The 17,623-nt window shown below is 42.2% G+C and overlaps 1 protein-coding gene across 1 annotated transcript in view; it reads right to left on the bottom strand.

Annotated features, from left to right (window-relative positions):
* Window positions 1–536: 536 nt before the first annotated feature.
* LOC129399889 (igE-binding protein-like) overlaps window positions 537–17,623 on the bottom strand; it is a 111,033-nt gene continuing 93,946 nt past the window's right edge. The window contains 2 exon segments of the mRNA XM_055121295.1: window positions 537–1,315; window positions 1,317–2,504. Of these exon segments, the coding sequence (XP_054977270.1) occupies window positions 1,177–1,315; window positions 1,317–2,504 (1,327 nt within the window). The 3' untranslated portion in view covers window positions 537–1,176.

Raw genomic sequence — 17,623 nt, 5'->3', positions numbered from 1 at the left:
CTCCATTGATATCGAGAGTCAGGACCCTTATGATTAAGTTCAGGAACAGTAAATGAAAAGCGGGGGCGATCTGCAGGGTGCAAAGGAATGGAGAAAAAGCAATCCTTAATATCAATAATATAGAGATACCAATTAGCGGGCAAGGCGGAAAGCAAGGGGAGGCCCCGCTGTACAGGGCCTAAGAGTTCCATTTGGGCATTAATTGCGCGAAGATCGTGCAAAAGTCTCCAGGTGCCTGATCGTTTTTTAATGACAAAAACTGGGGTATTCCACGGGGAAGTGGAGGGCTCAACGCATCCTTTTTTCACTTGTTCTGCCACAATAGTTGTTAATGCTTGGAGCTTATCTAGGGGCAGGGGCCACTGAGGCACCCAGACCGGGGATCTCGTGGTCCAGGGAATGGGTAGCTCCGCCCCAGTGGCCCTGATCAAAAACCCAGCCCCGTTTTGCCTTGATTTCCCTCCGCAGTGATAGGCTCTGTGATGCCACTGGAACTCTTTCCTAGTCCTTCTCCTAGTATGTACCCCATGCCCTGCATCATTTTACGTGCCTGAGGGGAGTACTGATCGGTTAAGACTATGCCTAAGGCTGTTAAGACATCCCTGCCCCAAAGGTTAACTGGGAGAGGCAGGACATATGGGGTGAAGGAACCCTTGCTCCCTTCATCAGTACGCCAGGTGAGGACCTGGGTGCTCATGGAAGGGCATTGGGTATAACCTAGACCCTGAAGCTCATGCTCAGACTCAGCCACCGGCCAGCCCTTAGGCCACCAGTGCGAGGAGATGATACTCCGGTCAGCGCCGGTGTCCATAATGCCCTCAAAACGCTTACCCTGAATGGAAAGGGTCAGTTTAGGTCTCTTGGCCAGGTCCATGACTAGGTAAGCTTGCACAGGATTCGTGGCGGGGATTTCCAAGGGGCCTCTCCGTTTAGGGTCCTCAAAACCAGCCGGGAAGAGGAGCACCTGCGCGACACGGTCCCCTTCCTTAATTACAAAGGTGCCTGTCGGGCAGGAGCATAAAACCTGAATGCTCGGTTTTCTGACATCTAGTGTACCTGGGTAAACTATAAGACCCAGCTTCGCGAGGGTTGTCCTTCCCACTAAAAGGCCAATGCATCCAGGAGGGGCTTCTTGCACGGGTGCTACCGGAACAGGCTGGACTCCTGAATCAGGGGTTATGGTGAGGGAGGAGGTGGCACGGAGGTCCAGTTGGGTGACTCTGCACTGGGTTGCTGTTCCTGAGCCTCCCGAACGAACCTGGTCCCATACTTGTTCAGGCCCTGAGACCATGGGCCTCGCCTCCCGTTTTTTTGGCTCCTCCGAGATTAGAGGTGGGAGGAGCCGCCCCGTATTGTCACGGATGGACCGACAACGGTCGGCGGGGTGATTGCCCTTCTTGCAGCGCTGACACAGAGAGGGGGTCGCCCGCGGCGCCCTGCAGTCACGCTTAACGTGTCCTCGCTTCCCACAATTAAAACAGGTGCGGTCCCAGGAGGGATCCGAGCTTCGCTGCCGCTGTGAGCAGAGAATGGCGGCCGCTAGGCCAGCGTTGGAGAGGGGGCCCCCGAGCTCGCGGCAGACTTTGAGCCAATCCTGCAAGCCCTTAGCCTTCCTCGGGGCTATGGCATTCCTGCATTCCTGAGTCGCTTGTTCAAAAATGAGCTGCTCGATAAGGGGGGTCGCTGCGTCCGAGTCACCAAAAATGCGACTCGCCACCTCCGTCATGCATGCAACAAAATCAGAGAAGGGTTCCTGAGGCCCCTGAATGATCTTTGTGAGTTGGTTACCTGTCTCACCTTTTACGGAAAGGCCTTTCCAGGCTTTTATGGCAAGCAAGGATATCTGGGGATATACCCCCCAGGGTAAGTTAATCTGATCCTCTGCATGGACGCCCTGGCCAGTAAGCATGTCACTGGTCCACGCATGCTGCGCGGCATCGCGGGCGTTGCGGTTAAGGCGAGCCTGATCCTGAGCTGCATCATACCAGAGGGCCTTCCACTCTAGAAATTTCCCGTTATTGGGTAGCGTGGCTTTGGCCACGTCCTGCCAATCCCTGGGGGTCATTCGATCCCGCGCTAGCCTGTCAAGCAGGGAAATGGTGTAGTTGGCATTTGTTCCGTACTTCCTGACCGCCTCCGCTAGCTCCTTAATCTGAGCAAACTCCACCTGGGCGTAAACGCGCTCGTCCCCATCCCCCTCAAAGACGGGGAAAGCTAATCGCATCTGCCTGCAAAGATTATCAGGAAACAGGGAAGTACGAGATGGACGTGCCTTGTCCAAGGGAGGATCATGATAGGGTGGAGGGGGAGGAGCGGAAGGCGAGGGGCGTGTCGAGCCCCTCTCACTGTGAGCCCGAGACTCCAGAGGATGGTACCTAGTTGCTTCATAACGGGCCGCTTTTCGCTGTAATAAATCCTCCTCTTCGGAACTAAGGGAGGAATCCTCCGAGGGGCTATGTCTAGGTCTATGTCTAAGGTCTAAGCTGATTGCAGCCACGTCACGCCTGGGGTACAAGTCCCCGGCCTCGTCCGAGGCGGATCGAGGTGCACAAGCAGCGGGAGGGTCATTTGTTTCATTTATTTCCCCTTTCCCTTCTAGCTTCTTGCCCCCACCGGGCAGTCCTTTTTCCTTATTTATTTCCCCTCTCCCTTCTAACTTCTTGCCCCCACCGGGCAGTCCTTTTTCCTTATTGCTGGGTATTTTCATACGCGCGCCCAGCCCTTCTGATCGCTCGGTTTCTGACAAACTGTCTTGGACCTTTTCCAACACCTGCCGGCCTTCCCTGACCACTATGGAGCATGCCTCATCCTCCAAACAATTTTGAACCATCTTCCAAGTCGCCTCAGTGCCCATAGTAAAGACACAAGAGCAAAAGAGAAGGCAAATCCAAATAAGGAGGACAAAGAGTGCTCCCCACCACCAGGAAACGGGCATTCTTTTCTTACCGACACTGGGCAGTGGTCCGCAGTACGCCTCTCCGAGCAGTCGTCCCTGCAGTTCTAAATCCTCCCTCCAAGAGGAGGGGTTCTTCCTCGCGGTGCAAGATGGATTTCCCGGGTTTCGGCACCAGTTGTTCGTCGCCCGCGTCGCGATTTCCCTTCGCCAGCAAAGAGTGAGACGACACGGGTTGAGGATCCTTCTGCAACCGTTTATTCAGTTAACTGACAAAGAGAAAGAACCGTTACCCGGGTAACGGCAGTCCTTATATAGCCTGGTTGCCCCGCCTCTGACGTGGTGCTCATCTATTGGCTCTCGCCAATCACCCCATATGAGGTCATTCTGTCATGGCCGCCACGCATGCGCAATGTGCTCTGGCTCCCTACAAGGCCTCTCTCTTCAATTTCTTCTTTCAGAGTCAGTGTTTCCTTGTTGAGTTTTGTTCTTGTCGATCTATCTAGAAGCGATAAGGCTGTATTGAAGTCTCTGACTACAATTGTGCTGTTATTGATGTCCTCTTTGAAGTCTGTTAGGAGTTGTTTTAAATATTTAGCCGGTCATTCATTAGGAGCATATATGTTTAAGAGTGTGATTTCTTCATGTTGTACATATCCCTTGATAAATAGAAAATGACCTTCGCTGTCCCTTTTAATCTTTTTCAAGAAGTCTGTGTTGTCGGATACCAGGATGGCCACTCCAGCTTTTTTAAGGGAGTTGTTTGCTTGCAGGATTGTTTTCCATCCTTTGACTTTGAGTCTATGTTTACTCTGTTTGTTCAGGTGTGTTTCTTGCAGGCAACAGAGTGTTGGGTTTAATTTCGGGATCCATTTTGCCACTCTGTGTCTCTTGATGGGTGCATTTCGGCCGTTGACATTGAGAGAGATTATTGTGATAGGATTTTGTGTCATATTTCTGTGGTATCTGTTGTTTTTTATGGGGCTCCACCTTGTCTTACAGTAGCCCCTTTATACCTTCTTTCAAGTTTGGTTTTGAGTCTATGAAGTTCCTGAGCTGTTGTTTATCCAAGAAATAGTGTATGGTTCCTTCGAGTTTGAGTGAGAGTTTAGCTGGATAAAGTATTCTTGCTGAGGCATTCATTTCGTTGAGTTTTTTCATTATGTCCCACCATTGTCTTCGGGCTCGGAGGGTTTCCTCTGACAGGTCTGCTGTAAATCTGAGGAGTGCTCCTTTGTATGTGATTTCCTTCTTTGACCTTGCTGCTTGCAGAATTGTGTCTCTATCCATAGCATCCGTCATTCTGACTATGATATGCCTTGGAGTCTTTTTATTTGGGTCTCTTTTTGCTGGTACTCTTCGGACTCTTTGTATCTGGATGCCTGCCTTCTCCAGCTCTGGGAATTTCTTAGCAATGATGTCTTTGACTGTGTTTTTTTCATTGGGGTTACTTCCCTGCGGTTCTGGTACTCCAATGATTCTTATGTTGTTCCTCTTGAAGTCATCCCCCAGGGCTCTGATTCGCTCTATAGCCATTTTGAGGTCTTTGGCCATGATTTGTTGTTGTGTATAAGCTTTCTGCATCTCATCTTCCAGGTCACTGATTCTGTCTTCAGCTGTAGTCATTCTACTGTTGAGGGCATCTAGTGAGATTTTTAATTTGTCTACCGATTCCTTTATTTGTGTGACTTCCGTTCGTAGGTTTGAGATTTCTGTTCTCATTTCTTCCTGCATTTTCTTGGTAGACCGTTCCAGTGCTTCATTCATCTCCTCTCTTAATTTATTTGATGTCTGTTCCATGGTTGCTTGGAATAGGTCGACTCTCCTCCAGATCTCCTCTCTGAATTGTTTATCTGAGAGGTCGTAGATGTGAGTAGCCCCCGTTGATGTTTCTGGAATTTTTCCTTCTCCCTCTCTTCGTGGAGGGTATTTTCGCTGCTTCTTCATGTTGTTACTGAAGTATAGAGTTGGAACTTTGTAATTATCTATTCTTGTTCCCTGTTGCTGAGGAAAGGAGGGTTTCTGCTTATGCTAAAATTCCTTATTCACTGACAGCTTTTATAGTGTGAAACTAAGCTAATGGATATTTTGCATGAGTGTTTGAGATGGCTAAAGTGATTTTCAAAGAAATACACAGTAACTATTATGCTAAGGTAATAAAGAATAACCGCAGCCGCTCAGACAGGAGGCCACGCCCACTTTGAGACCACGCCCCCTAAGATACAGGCCACGCCCCCAGTGTCTTCCTGTTAGAGAGCCAGGCAGGATGCGCAGGGCTCGGGGCGGGGCAGCTGCAGGCTGACCGGGACCCTGTTCAGCGGGAAGCGGGGGACGGGAGGGCGTGGCCGAGAGTCAGTGACGGTACCTGGGTAGGCAGGCCGCAGTTAGAGAGCGGGATTGGGAGACGGGACGCGCAGGGCACGGGGCGGGGCAGCTGCAGGCTGTCCGGGACCCCGTTCAAGAACTTGGGTTTTGAAGTCACCTTTACTTAGCTGTCTAGGTCCGGAACTTGGGAAAACCACTTACTTCTTTGAGGACATGCAAGGATTGTGGTCTGGCTGGAGCACTGGTGGGTGAGAAGTTAAGTGGTTAGATGAGACTAAAGAAGCAAGCAGGGCATCCATAATGGAAGTGTTTTATTTATGAATGTTCTATCCAGGTATTCATATTTCTGAATCTTCACTAAAAATAGTATTTGAGGACTAAAAGTAGTCATATAAATTGAAAAGCCAGGTTGTGTTTTCAGTTTGAATCACGATGAAGATAGTTTCTGTGAGTCTTAGTTACTTTATCTTGGGATTCTTCTGTGTATTCACTCTCCTGTGTCCCACTGGGCCTCTCTAGTAGAAACATTGTAAATAGGTACGCTCAGGGCTTTATCAGCTTCTTCCGAGCACAGCAGTCAATTGCGACTGATTTCTTTCCTAGTCTGTGTGTAAGGGTCTATTCACTACTGATACATGGGTCACCTAGATATGTGAGATGGTGTCCTATGAAAACTTTTCATAGACTTTTCATGAAGGCATAGACTCTTCATAATAGAAGTGTGGATGAAAAACACAACTGAAGTTAACTGGGTATTAACTCTTCACATTGAGTTTCTTTCTGCCCTCCATTCTCTATGCTGTCTGGCATCACTTTCTCAAATTATATACAAGCCCCTGTATTGTTTTACTTTAAATTGGAAACAGACTAAGAAATTATCTGTAAAAGTGTAATTTTTTTGGTTAAATGAGGTATGCATACATATAGCATATTAAAAAATTAAATGAGAGACCTATATATATATATGTGAATGTAAATTATATAGGGTGTTCCTTAGCACAGAACAGCTGTTTAGATAGTTTTACCTGTTATGTTGCTCTGAACAGGTGTAAATCAACTCTTATGTTTAGATTAAAAAGTTAAAAAAAGTTAACTTTTAATATTGCTACACGATTTTTCCAAGTCATTTCAGTAGAAGCAAAAAAACATATTTCTCTTATGATAGAGGAGTTTCTAACTTACTGGTTTGTTTTTAATGTCCAAGGGCAGACTTGCCTTCACTTTCTGATTCTTTAGGGTGTCTAATATTTACTTTCCCCCTCTACTGCATATTTGAAGATACATTTTTTTGCCCATTGTGTGGATGTGGAAGTGGAAACTTAGGTGCTTCTTTACCTTTTTTTTTTTTTTGTAGCACCCCTGGTGATCCTTAGATCTTCTGGCTTTGTTTTCAGGATCAATCCTAGCTTAGTTTAGAAGACAAAATGTAGTGCTGGGGATTGACTCTGTGGGAACTGCATGCCAGGCAAGTGCCTTACCCATTGAAAGTCATGAAACTTGTAAACGGTAGCCCCTAAAATGGTACAAGGTCAAATTTAAAAACACAAATTCACAACTACTTTGTAGTACTATACTATATTAATTCAGTTGGTTTCTCTCCAATATTTTCATTTCATTCCTCATGATTCAGAAATAGTCACTCTTACATATCTAGGGAACACAGGTGATTTTAATTTATTTTTTCCAGAGACAAGAACAACTTTACCAAATTGAAACCGTCAAGATGAAGGAGCCCAGGAAAGAAATCTCATCAGAAACAGAGGAAGTTTTCATAGAGTTGCTATAAGTCAGAAACTTTTAATGAATCCAGTTGTATTGTTTACCAAGTTAAGATCCTCTCAGATGTCAGGAAATAGATGTGTAGATGTCAGCTCATAAAGTACAGCTCTGGTGTGATAGTAGAAGTACGAAAAGCTGGAATCCCTCTGTGCTAAGAGATAATGAAGGAGGCCAGAAAAAAGTTGGAAGAAATACCAAGAGGGATAGTGATTTTTCTTGCTAAATCAAATATTTATGAGTCTGGGATTTGATTACCCGTGGTTTAACAATTCACAGGAAAGATAATTTTCTAGAGATGCCCAAAGTGTTAAAGTGATTCAGATAACCATAATTTGTATGAAAATAATCACTAACTTTTGGAGTGCATATAAATTGTGATAGGAATAGAAAGTATTTTTCAGTGTGAAAACTTGATGGTATAACATGTTGTCACAGGCACCATTCCACCTCTTATCAATATAATTCTTGGTTTTGATTTTAATAACCTTTATTGAATGCCAACCATGTGTCGCTTTTATTTGACTTTAAATTTTAGTAATCATAAAATCATTAACATAATAAATGCTTACTTAGTTTTAAGGAATATAAAATGGATATTTCAGAAGTTAAGTGATGCTTAAGGATATAATGCTAGTAGAGTGAATGTTTGATATACTTATATGTATGACATTAAAATCCTGTCTTTCCTACACATCAGTGTGCTATTCAAACATCTCTAAATAACATTTTTCAGCTCTAAAGGGGGTTATGGATACTTGGTCTGAGATAAGCAGTCTTAAAGAAGCAAAAATGGCAATACATTATTTTGAGTGAGGATGAAATAAAAGAGGTTCAAGATCATTCATCAAGTGATCTCACTGACTCATTGCTGGAAAGATTGTGCAAATTATTTTTGGTGAGAAATGAAACAAAGTCTTTTAAGAGCCAAAGAGGCTGGCATGTGTGTGATGCCGGCTCCTCATTTTGTAGATGAGAACTCTAAAGTCTCTAAGAGGGAAGTGATTTGATTTGCCCAAGGTTGTTCTGTAATGAATCATTGTTAGAGTTTGTTCACCAGGGTCTTTGCTCTCTACAGCACAATTTTGGGTCTGCTCTCTGGAACAGTTACATCAGAATAGACTTAATTATCTTACTTAATAGCTCTTTTGATATTTGTTGGCAGTGTTCAAGTTTCTGAGTATCATTTCCTTCAGGTTAAACAGCTTTTCATTGTTCAGACAGCAGAGTTCTCAGATTCCTCATCAGATTTAGTCTTTCAGAGTTATAGTATAACATAATGTCAATTTTCTTCTTAAATTTTTGTCTTCCCAAATAAATACACTATTCCAAATTATAGCAGTAGAAATCTTTTTAAAAGTTTATTTATTTAAAAACTAAAAGTTTATTTTACTGTACACAAAACCACAACTATTGATGCAATTTTAGAATTAAAATTGATTAAATAACAAATCTACTATAATAAAATCAATACGTATAAAAATAAATTTTTATGTGAAAATTTTTATTCCTGATCAGGTGGTTGTTAAGTCATTGTCTAAGAATTTATTAAGCTAGTTGTTGCTAATTGAACCTTCTTTATTATTGGTTTTGTTTGTTGAGTTTAGTTAGCTTCTATGTTTCTTTCCATATAACTTGGTATGCACCTACTGAAAATTTCAGATTGAGGAATTAGAAAGTGTCATGAGGCTATATGTGTCATGTGGCCATGCAATCCAGAGGCTTTGGGATTTATAGTTTGGGTCAATAGTGGTAGCTGTGGGAGGATCTGTCAGGGCTTCTGGAAGTACAGCAGGACAGGTTGGTGGGCGCTGGTGGGGAGACTCCCTCCTTTCCTTCACTTTGACAGAACACTAAGAATTCTCAGCCTGTGCACTATTATTTGCAGTTTGGCATATCAGCAGAGAATATTCGCTAAGTGATGGAGTTGAACCCTCTGAATGGCTGCAGCAGTGTGCTATGTGCATAACTTCTGGGGCTTTTAACATGTATCTGTTCATTTATTTAACCTCATTTATTTTGTGTTACAAACGTTTTCTTTCTTAATTCACATTCTTGACTACTGGGCCAATACATACTTATCTTATTATTTAGTTTAAATTTCAGCTCCTGTGAATTGTTGATCTTGTAGTAAATGGAACTCCTTTCTTTTCTTTTCTTTCCTTTCCTTTTCTTTTCTTTTCTTTTCTTTTCTTTTCTTTTCTTTTCTTTTCTTTTCTTTCCTTTTCTTTTCTTTTCTTTTCTTTTCTCTTTTCTTTTCTTTTCTTTTCTTTTCTTTTCTTTTCTTTTCTTTTCTTTCCTTTCCTTCCTTTCTTCCTTTCTTCCTTCCTTTCTTTCTTTCTTTCTTTCTTTCTTTCTTTCTTTCTTTCTTTCTTTCTTTCTTTCTTTCTTTCTTTCTTTCTTTCTTTCTTTCTTTCTTTCTTTCTTTCTTTCTTTCTTTCTTTCTTTCTTTCTCTATCTTCCTCTCCTTGAGTTTTTTTTACATTTTTTAAAAAATTCTGGGGCCTCATCAAGCAGTGCTCACGGTCTTGCTCTCAATTCTGCATTCAGAGATAGTACCTGGTGGGGCCTGAGGGACCATATGGGGTGCCTAGGATCAAAGATGGTTCGGATGCATGCAAGGCAAGTGCCCTGTCTGCTGTATTATTGCTTTTCTCCACATCAGATTGTGTGCTCAGGGATCACTGCTACCAAGGATTGGGGATCCATATAGGGTGCCTGGGATTAAACCCAGGTCAATTGCATGCAAGGCCAGAATCTTAATCCCTGTGTTTTCTCTCCAGTCCCGTATCGTTCATTCTTCGAAATTCTATGTTTTTGAGATTTTTGCCATAATACCTTTATGATGGGTGTGTTTTCATCATTTGCCTTCCTTTTTTTCCTCAAATACTTGCTATTGTTTATTAACTATTCAAGTGAACAATTTTAACTTCTTGATGACATTTTAATTTGAATAAAAAACACTTTTTGTATGACATTATATACAATGAGGTGTCAGTATGAAGACAATCTTTATTCATTGTTTAATGTGTTATTATTTTATTTATTTATTTATTTATTTTTATTAAATCACCATGTGAAAAGTTACAAAGCTTTCAGACTTAAGTCTCAGTCATACAATGATCAAACACCCATCCCTTCACCAGTGCACATGTTCCACCATCAACAACCCCAATATACTTCCCATCCCCCCCCATCCTCTGCCTGTGTGGCTGATGATTTTTTACTTTACTTTCTCTTTACTTTGATTACATCAATATTTCAATAGAAAACTCACTATTATTATTTGGAATTTCCCCCCAACAATGAGACCTGCCGAAAAGGCATCGTTTGATAATTTGTTTTACATTGCTGAGAATGAAGAGTGTGTGAGGTTGCGGCCGCAAGGCTTTGGATTTCTGGTACTTTAGTAATTAAGTCCAGAGAGATTTCTGCCAGAAATTGCATCATTGCAAGCTCGTACCTCTGTCTAGTGGGCCTTATAAGATGGTGGTTGCCGTGCCACCTCGGGAAAACAAAGGCTGAGAGAGAAAAATCTTTCCCCTCCTGGGTAGCATGGGGCCATAGCTTAGTTCACAGTCTAGAGGCATTTCTGCAAAAAGATGCTGGGTGCCGAAAGTAGTTAGTTGGCCTTGGGAATCATTGATTTCAAAAACAGAGGGGCCGCTTGTGTGCAGCTGCTTGGGATCACATCTGGGCAGAGAGCGGCGCTGGTAATGCCCCCCATCCCGAGATTTCCCGACTGTCCCGTCACTGCAAGTAGTCATTTGCCTTCTTTGCTAATCTTGAGAGTGGATGGTATTTCTTAATTTTCTTTATTTTTCCTTTAAATATCTAACGCATTTCTCATGCTGAGTAAATATTTTCAAAAGGGTAAAATGTATAAAGAAATGTGTGTTGACACAAATAAGATGTCCTTCTTAAAATATAAATTTGATTCTTTGGTTCTGTTTAATCCTGTAATCTTAGTTTGGTACTCTTTCACTATGTAGAAATAATCTAGTGTGGAGTTTTGGAATACAACATCAAGTTGTATAACTCTGTTATTCTTTATTCTGATTTTTTGGAAGTCTCCATCTACTTGGAGACCTTGAAGTACCCCTCAAAGATAAAGAATGACCACATTTGCTTTAACCACAGAAGCAATTAACTGTCCAGCAGTGTGGAAAACAGCTTTTGAGCTGCATTTATTGATGCATAGATTTCACAGAGCTGTGATATTTTAAGACAAATGGCTATGTCCATAATTAAGACTGCTGAGGAATTGGCAAGTGTGATATGATGATGGAAGACCCAGAGAAAGGGCAAGGGAGTGAGCTTGGTCAGGAAGATACAGTCTCTGTGACCTTGATGCCCTCTTCCTATTCATTGATTTCCCAATTAAATATAACTTTACATTCAGTCACTTCCCATATACTGCAAACTATTGAAGTAGTATTATAGAAAGTACAAATGACCTACAGATGAAACTAGGGAGAATTATATCACTATGCTATGTAAATAAACATAACAAGGTAGTGAAGAGAGATTTTACATTAATAATACTTTCTGTGAAGATTTTTTATTATGTGTTAAAATGAAACCATAGGTAGCAGTCACAATTAACTAGAGTCTTAATTTTGTACTAGATTTGAATTCTGACTCCAGTAAAGTTTGATGTTTTATGCTACTTAATTCTAATTGCACAATTCCCTACAACCTGTATGGAATTAGAGAGTGTCATGCTAAGTAAAGTGAGGCATAAGGAAAACACAATCACTGAATAATTTTACTTATACAGAGAATATAAAGAAACAAATGAAATTTGACAATGCCTAGGAAACACAAGCACTGAGATATTACCAACAGAACATCAATCTGTGGTGAAAAAGGGGAAAAGAAAGGGGTCTTGGGACAGTAGTGTTGGGTTACTGACACTTGGTGGTGGGGATAGTGAAGAAGCATCACCAGTTTAAAACAATAATATGGACACAGTTGTAAATCACATCTCACAAAACTAAAGAAATAAAAATTAAAGAATCATATATAATCAGAAAGGTCAGTATAAGAAGTATTGGTGTGAGTGTGAAGAAAAAGGAACACTCACTCACTGTATGTGGAATCCAAACTTGTTTATTCTCTATGAAGACAATGTAGAAATTTCTTTTTTTTTTTATTTTTTATTTTTTTTATTATTTTTTTTTAAATTTATTTATTTTTAATTAGAGAATCATCGTGAGGGTACAGTTACAGATTTATACACTTTTGTGCTTATACTTCCCTCATACAAAGTTTGGAACCCATCCCTTCACCAGTGCCCATTCTCCACCACCCGTAAACCCAGTGTCCCTCCCACCCTCCCCAATCCCATCTCCCCCCCACCCCACCCTGCCACTGTGGCAAGGCATTCCCTTCTGTTTTCTCTCTCTAATTAGCTGTTGTGGTTTGCAATAAAGGTGTTGAGTGGCCGCTGTGCTCAGTCTCTAGCCCTCATTCAGCCCGCAACTCCCTTCCCCCACATGGCCTTCGACTACAATGTAGTTGGTGATCGCTTCTCTGAGTTGACCTTTCCCCGGAACGTGAGGCCAGCCTCGAAGCCATGGGGTCAACCTCCTGGTACTTATTTCTACAGTTCTTGGGTGTTAGTCTCCCACTCTGTTATTCTATATACCATAGATGAGTGCAATCTTTCTATGTCTGTCTCTCTCTTTCTGACTCATTTCACTCAGCATGAAACTTTTCATGCCCATCCACTTAACTACAAAATTCTTGACCTCCTTTTTTCTAACAGCTGCATAGTATTCCATTGTATAGATGTACCAAAGTTTCCTCAACCAGTCATCCGTTCTGGGGCATTCGGGTTTTTTCCAGATTCTGGCTATTGTAAACAGTGCTGCGATGAACATACATGTGCAGATGTTGTTTCGATTGTACTTTTTTGCCTCTCTGGGAATGTAGAAATTTCTTAAAAAATAGAACAACCATAGAATGAAGCAAGTTCAGTCCCAGAACAGCAAAAATACCCAATCTCTAAAAAAATATATGTGCATACCTATGTTTATTTTTTTAATTTATTTTATATGTAAATTCTATTGCCCAAGTTCCATTTATTGAAATGTAATTGTGGAAAATTAAGTATCAAAATAAATATAAACAAAAGAGGTCAGACATTGTCCAGAGGTATTTCTGCCAGCAGCCGCTGCGTTCCAAGATTGGTTTGTGTGCCTCTGGGATCATGGCTGTTAGGAGCAGAGGAGCTGTTCACGGGCAGCTGCTCGGGTCTCATTTGGGCGGGGAGCAGGGCCAATTCTGCCTCCCCTATTGCGAGATTCCCCATGCATCCCATCACTGCAAGCTCCTACCTCTCTGTCCAATTGGCTCTGAAAGGTGGTGGTCGCCATGCTGCCACAATGGGAAAAAGGCCGAGGGACAAAAACCTTTCCCCTCCCAGGGCTGCACGGGGCCGTAGCTTAGTTCACGGTCAAGGAGTATATCTGCCAGCAGCCACTGCATTCCGAGATTGGTTTCTGTGCCTCTGGGATAAAGGCTGCTCAGGGGTAGCAGAGCCATTTCTGAGCGGCTTTTTGCATATCAGGAAAGGTCTCGCTCAAGGCCTCATAAGCGGTTTGGAGAAATAGTCCCAGTCCCACAACATACCGGAGCTGAGTTAGTAGAAGCTCAGTGTCGCCGGAACTCCATCTGGAGAAGTCTGTCTGTCTGGCACCCAGGTGTTGTTGGCCCGGTCTGGGGTCCCGAGCATTCTTTGGCTTGCGGTGCCTGCCGGCCCGAATTCTTCACTGCTAGGTGCGGCAAGATGGCACTGGAAGCGGGTTGAGGGCAGGACTTCTTCTGGTGGCAGGGGCGGGCTGGAGCCTCCCAATTGGGATGGAGCCTCCCAATTCCAGTGCCCCCAAAGGTTTGGAGAAATTTTACCAGTTCCACATACGGGAGCCATGTTAGTAGAAGATCAGTGTTGCCAGGACTCCATCTGGAGAAGGCGAACTGGCTGTACCTTCTCCGTCTGGAACCCTGGTGTTGTTGGCCCGGCCTGGGGTCTGGAGCATAATACTCTATAGTCTTAATCATGTCTGTGTGGGAGGGAGCCCAGGTGACCGCTGGTGGTACTGGAGAGCATATATCCAGGCGATTTAGCAAGGCACGTGTCCTACCACTTGTTTGTCTTGATGCTGCAATAAGAAAACCTCCATCTATTTTTCTGATTTTTTTTGCAATTTTATTTTATTTTTATAAAGTTGTTCACAATAGTTTATTACATTCAATATTCCAACCCCAATTTTGCCACTATTACACCTTCCCACTACAATTATTTCGAATTTTCCCACCACCGCACAAGCCTGCCCCCAAAGAAGATCCTCAATAATGTTTTCATATTGCTTGCCATGAATACACCTCTAAAAATTATTCTAAAAATTTTCCTTAGAGGAAAGTGTGTGAAGATTATTGAATCTCACCCTGGAGCCACTAAGTCCTGAAAGCAGTTTTATGTGTGTGTGCCTACTTCTCCTGTCCTTTTGTGTGTGTATACTTCTCCTGTCCTTCCTGAGGGAGCAAGTTCCGCTCATTAATCTAATGACTGCTCAGTGATGTTAAGGTAATATTTAAAGGTAGAGTTTTCACGTAAAATAAAATGGTACATTTATGTATTTACTCGTTCAGCTATTCATATAATTAAGTCTGCTATCAGGTCTACTATGCACCAGACACTGGTGTAAAAGTTGTTTGCTTGGAGCTTATAGCTCACAAACAAATTAGGATTTACTTATTTTTTAAAAAATTTATTTATTTTTAATTAGTGAATCACCGAAAGGGTACATTTACAGATTTATACATTTTTGTGCTCATGTTTCCATCATACAAAGTTCGAGAACCCATCCCTTCACCAGTGCCCATTCTCCACCAACAGTACACCCAGAATCTCTCCTACCCTCCCCAATCCCATCTCCCCCCACCCCACCCTGGCACTGTGGCAGGGTATTCCCTTCTGTGCTCTCTCTCTAATTAGGTGTTGTGGTTTGCAATAAAGGTGTAGAGTGGCCACTGTGTTCAGTCTCTAGCCCGCATTCAGCCCGCATCACCGTTCCCCCGCATGGCCTCCGACTGCATTATACTTGGTGATCCCTTCTGTGAGTTGCCCTCTCCCCAGAATGTGAGGCCAGCCTCCATCCCATGAAGTCAACCTCCTGGTACTTATTCCTACTATTCTTGGATGTTAGTCTCCTAATCTGTTATTCTATATTCCACAGATGAGTGCAATCTTTCTATGTCTGTCTCTCTCTTTCTGTTTCATTTCACTCAGCATGATACTTTCCATGCCGATCTACTTATATGCAAAATTCATGATCTCCTTTTTTCTAACAGCTGCATACTATTCCATTGTATAGATGTACCAAAGTTTCTTCAACCAGTCATCTGTTTTTGGACACTGTGTTTTTTTCCAGATTCTGGCTATTGTAAATAGCGCTGCGATGAACATATGACTGCAGATGTCATTTTGACTATACTTTTTTGATTCTCTGGGATATATTCCCAGCAGTGGTATTGCTGGGTCAAATGGGAGCTCAACCTCTAGTTTTTTGAGAATCGTACATATTGTTTTCAAAAATGGCTGAACCAGTCAGCATTCCCACCAGCAGTGTAGAAGGGTCCCTTTCTCCCCACATCCTCTCCAACAGCGGTTGCTTTTGTTCTTTTGGATGTGTGCTAGTCTCTATGGTGTGAGGTGGTATCTCATGGTTGTTTTGATCTGCATCTCCCGGATGATTAATGATGTAGAGGACTTTTTCATGTGCCTTTTGGCATTCGTATCTTTTCCTTGGGAAAGTTTCTGTTCATTTCTTCGCCCCATTTTCTGATGGGGTTGGATGTTTTCTTCTTATAGAGTTCAGTCAGTGCTTTATATACCATTGATATCAACCCCTTATCTGATGGGTATTGTGTGAATATCCTTTCCCATTCTGTAGATTGTCTTTGTATTCTGGTCACTGTATCTTTTGTGGAGCAGAAGCTTTTTAGTTTAATGTAGTCCCATTTGTTGATCTCTGTTTCTACTAGATTGCTTAGTTCCGTGTCATCTTTGAAGATACCTTTATCTTCAATATCGTGGAGGGTTTTCCCGACCTTGACTTCAATGTACCTTATGGTTTGTGGTCTGATGTTGAGATCTTTAATCCATTTTGATCTGACTTTTGTGCATGGTGTCAGGTCGAGGTCTAAGCCCATTCTTTTGCATGTGGTTGTCCAGTTGTGCCAGCACCATTTGTTAAAGAGGCTTTCCTTGCTCCACTACACATCTCTTGCTCCCTTATCAAAGATTAGATGATCATACATTTGGCGGTGTGTGTAAGGATATTCCACCCTGTTCCATTAGTCTACTGCTCTGGCTTTGTTCCAGTACCATGCTGTTTTAATAGTTATTGCTTTGTAATAAAGTTTGAGGTTGGCGAGGGTGATGCCTCCTATCATCTTTTTCCCAAGAATTGTTTTAGCTATCCGTGGCATTTGTTGTTCCATATGAATTTTAGGATTGCTTGATCCGTTTCTTTGAAGAATGTCATGGGTATCCTTATAGGGATCACGTTGAATCTGTATAATGCTTTGGGGAGTATTGCCATTTTGATAATATTGATTCTCCTTATCCATGAACAGGGTATATGTTTCCATTTTCTCATGTCCTCTTTTATTTCATGGAGTAGCGTTTTATAGTTTTCTTTGTAGAGGTCTTTTACTTCCTTGGTTAAGCTGATTCCGAGGTACCTGATTTTCTGGGGCACGATTGTGAATGGGATTGCTTTTTTCATGTCCCTTTCCTCTGCCTCATTGTTTGTGTATGGGAAGGCCATGGTTTTTTGGGTATTGATTTTGTAGTCTGCAACTTTACTGTGTAAGTCTATTGTTTCTAAGAGTTTCTTGGTAGAGGCTTTAGGGTTCTCTAGATATAGTATCATATCGTCTGCAAATAGTGAGAGTTTGATTTCTTCCTTTCCTATCTGGATGCCCTTAATCTCTTTTTCTTGTCTAATAGCTATCGCAAGTACTTCCAATACTATATTGAAGAGAAGTGGTGAGAGTGGGCATCCTTATCTTGTGCCTGATCTTAGAGGAAAGGCTCTTAGTTTTTCCCCATTGAGGATAATGCTTGCCATATGCTTGTGGTAGATGGCTTCGACTATCCTGAGAAAAGTTCCTCGAAATCCTATTTTGGTGAGGGTTTTCATCATGAAAGGATTTTGGATCTTGTCAAATTCTTTCTCTGCATCTATCGATATGATCATATGGTTTTTATCTTTACTTTTGTTGATATAATGGATTATGCTGATTGATTTCCGAATGTTAAACATCCTTGCATCCCCGGGATGAATCCCACTTGATCATGATGTATGATCTTTTTGATGAGTTGCTGGATCCTATTTGCTAATATTTTGTTGAGGATCTTCACATCGGTGTTCATCAGTGATATTCGTCTGTAATTTTCTTTCTTAGTGGTGTCTTTATTTGCTTTTGGTATTAGGGAGATGTTTGCTTCATAGAAACTGTTTGGGAGAGTTCCTATTATTACAATTTCCTGGAAAAGCGTCAGGAGAACTGGCAACGGATCTTCTTTAAATGTTTGGAGGAATTCACCAGTGAAAC

The sequence above is a fragment of the Sorex araneus genome, chromosome X (assembly GCF_027595985.1).
Source record: "Sorex araneus isolate mSorAra2 chromosome X, mSorAra2.pri, whole genome shotgun sequence".
Taxonomy (NCBI): domain Eukaryota; kingdom Metazoa; phylum Chordata; class Mammalia; order Eulipotyphla; family Soricidae; genus Sorex; species Sorex araneus.
The sequence above is the reverse complement of the archived record's forward strand: the minus strand, read 5'-3'. Positions and strand labels throughout refer to the sequence as shown.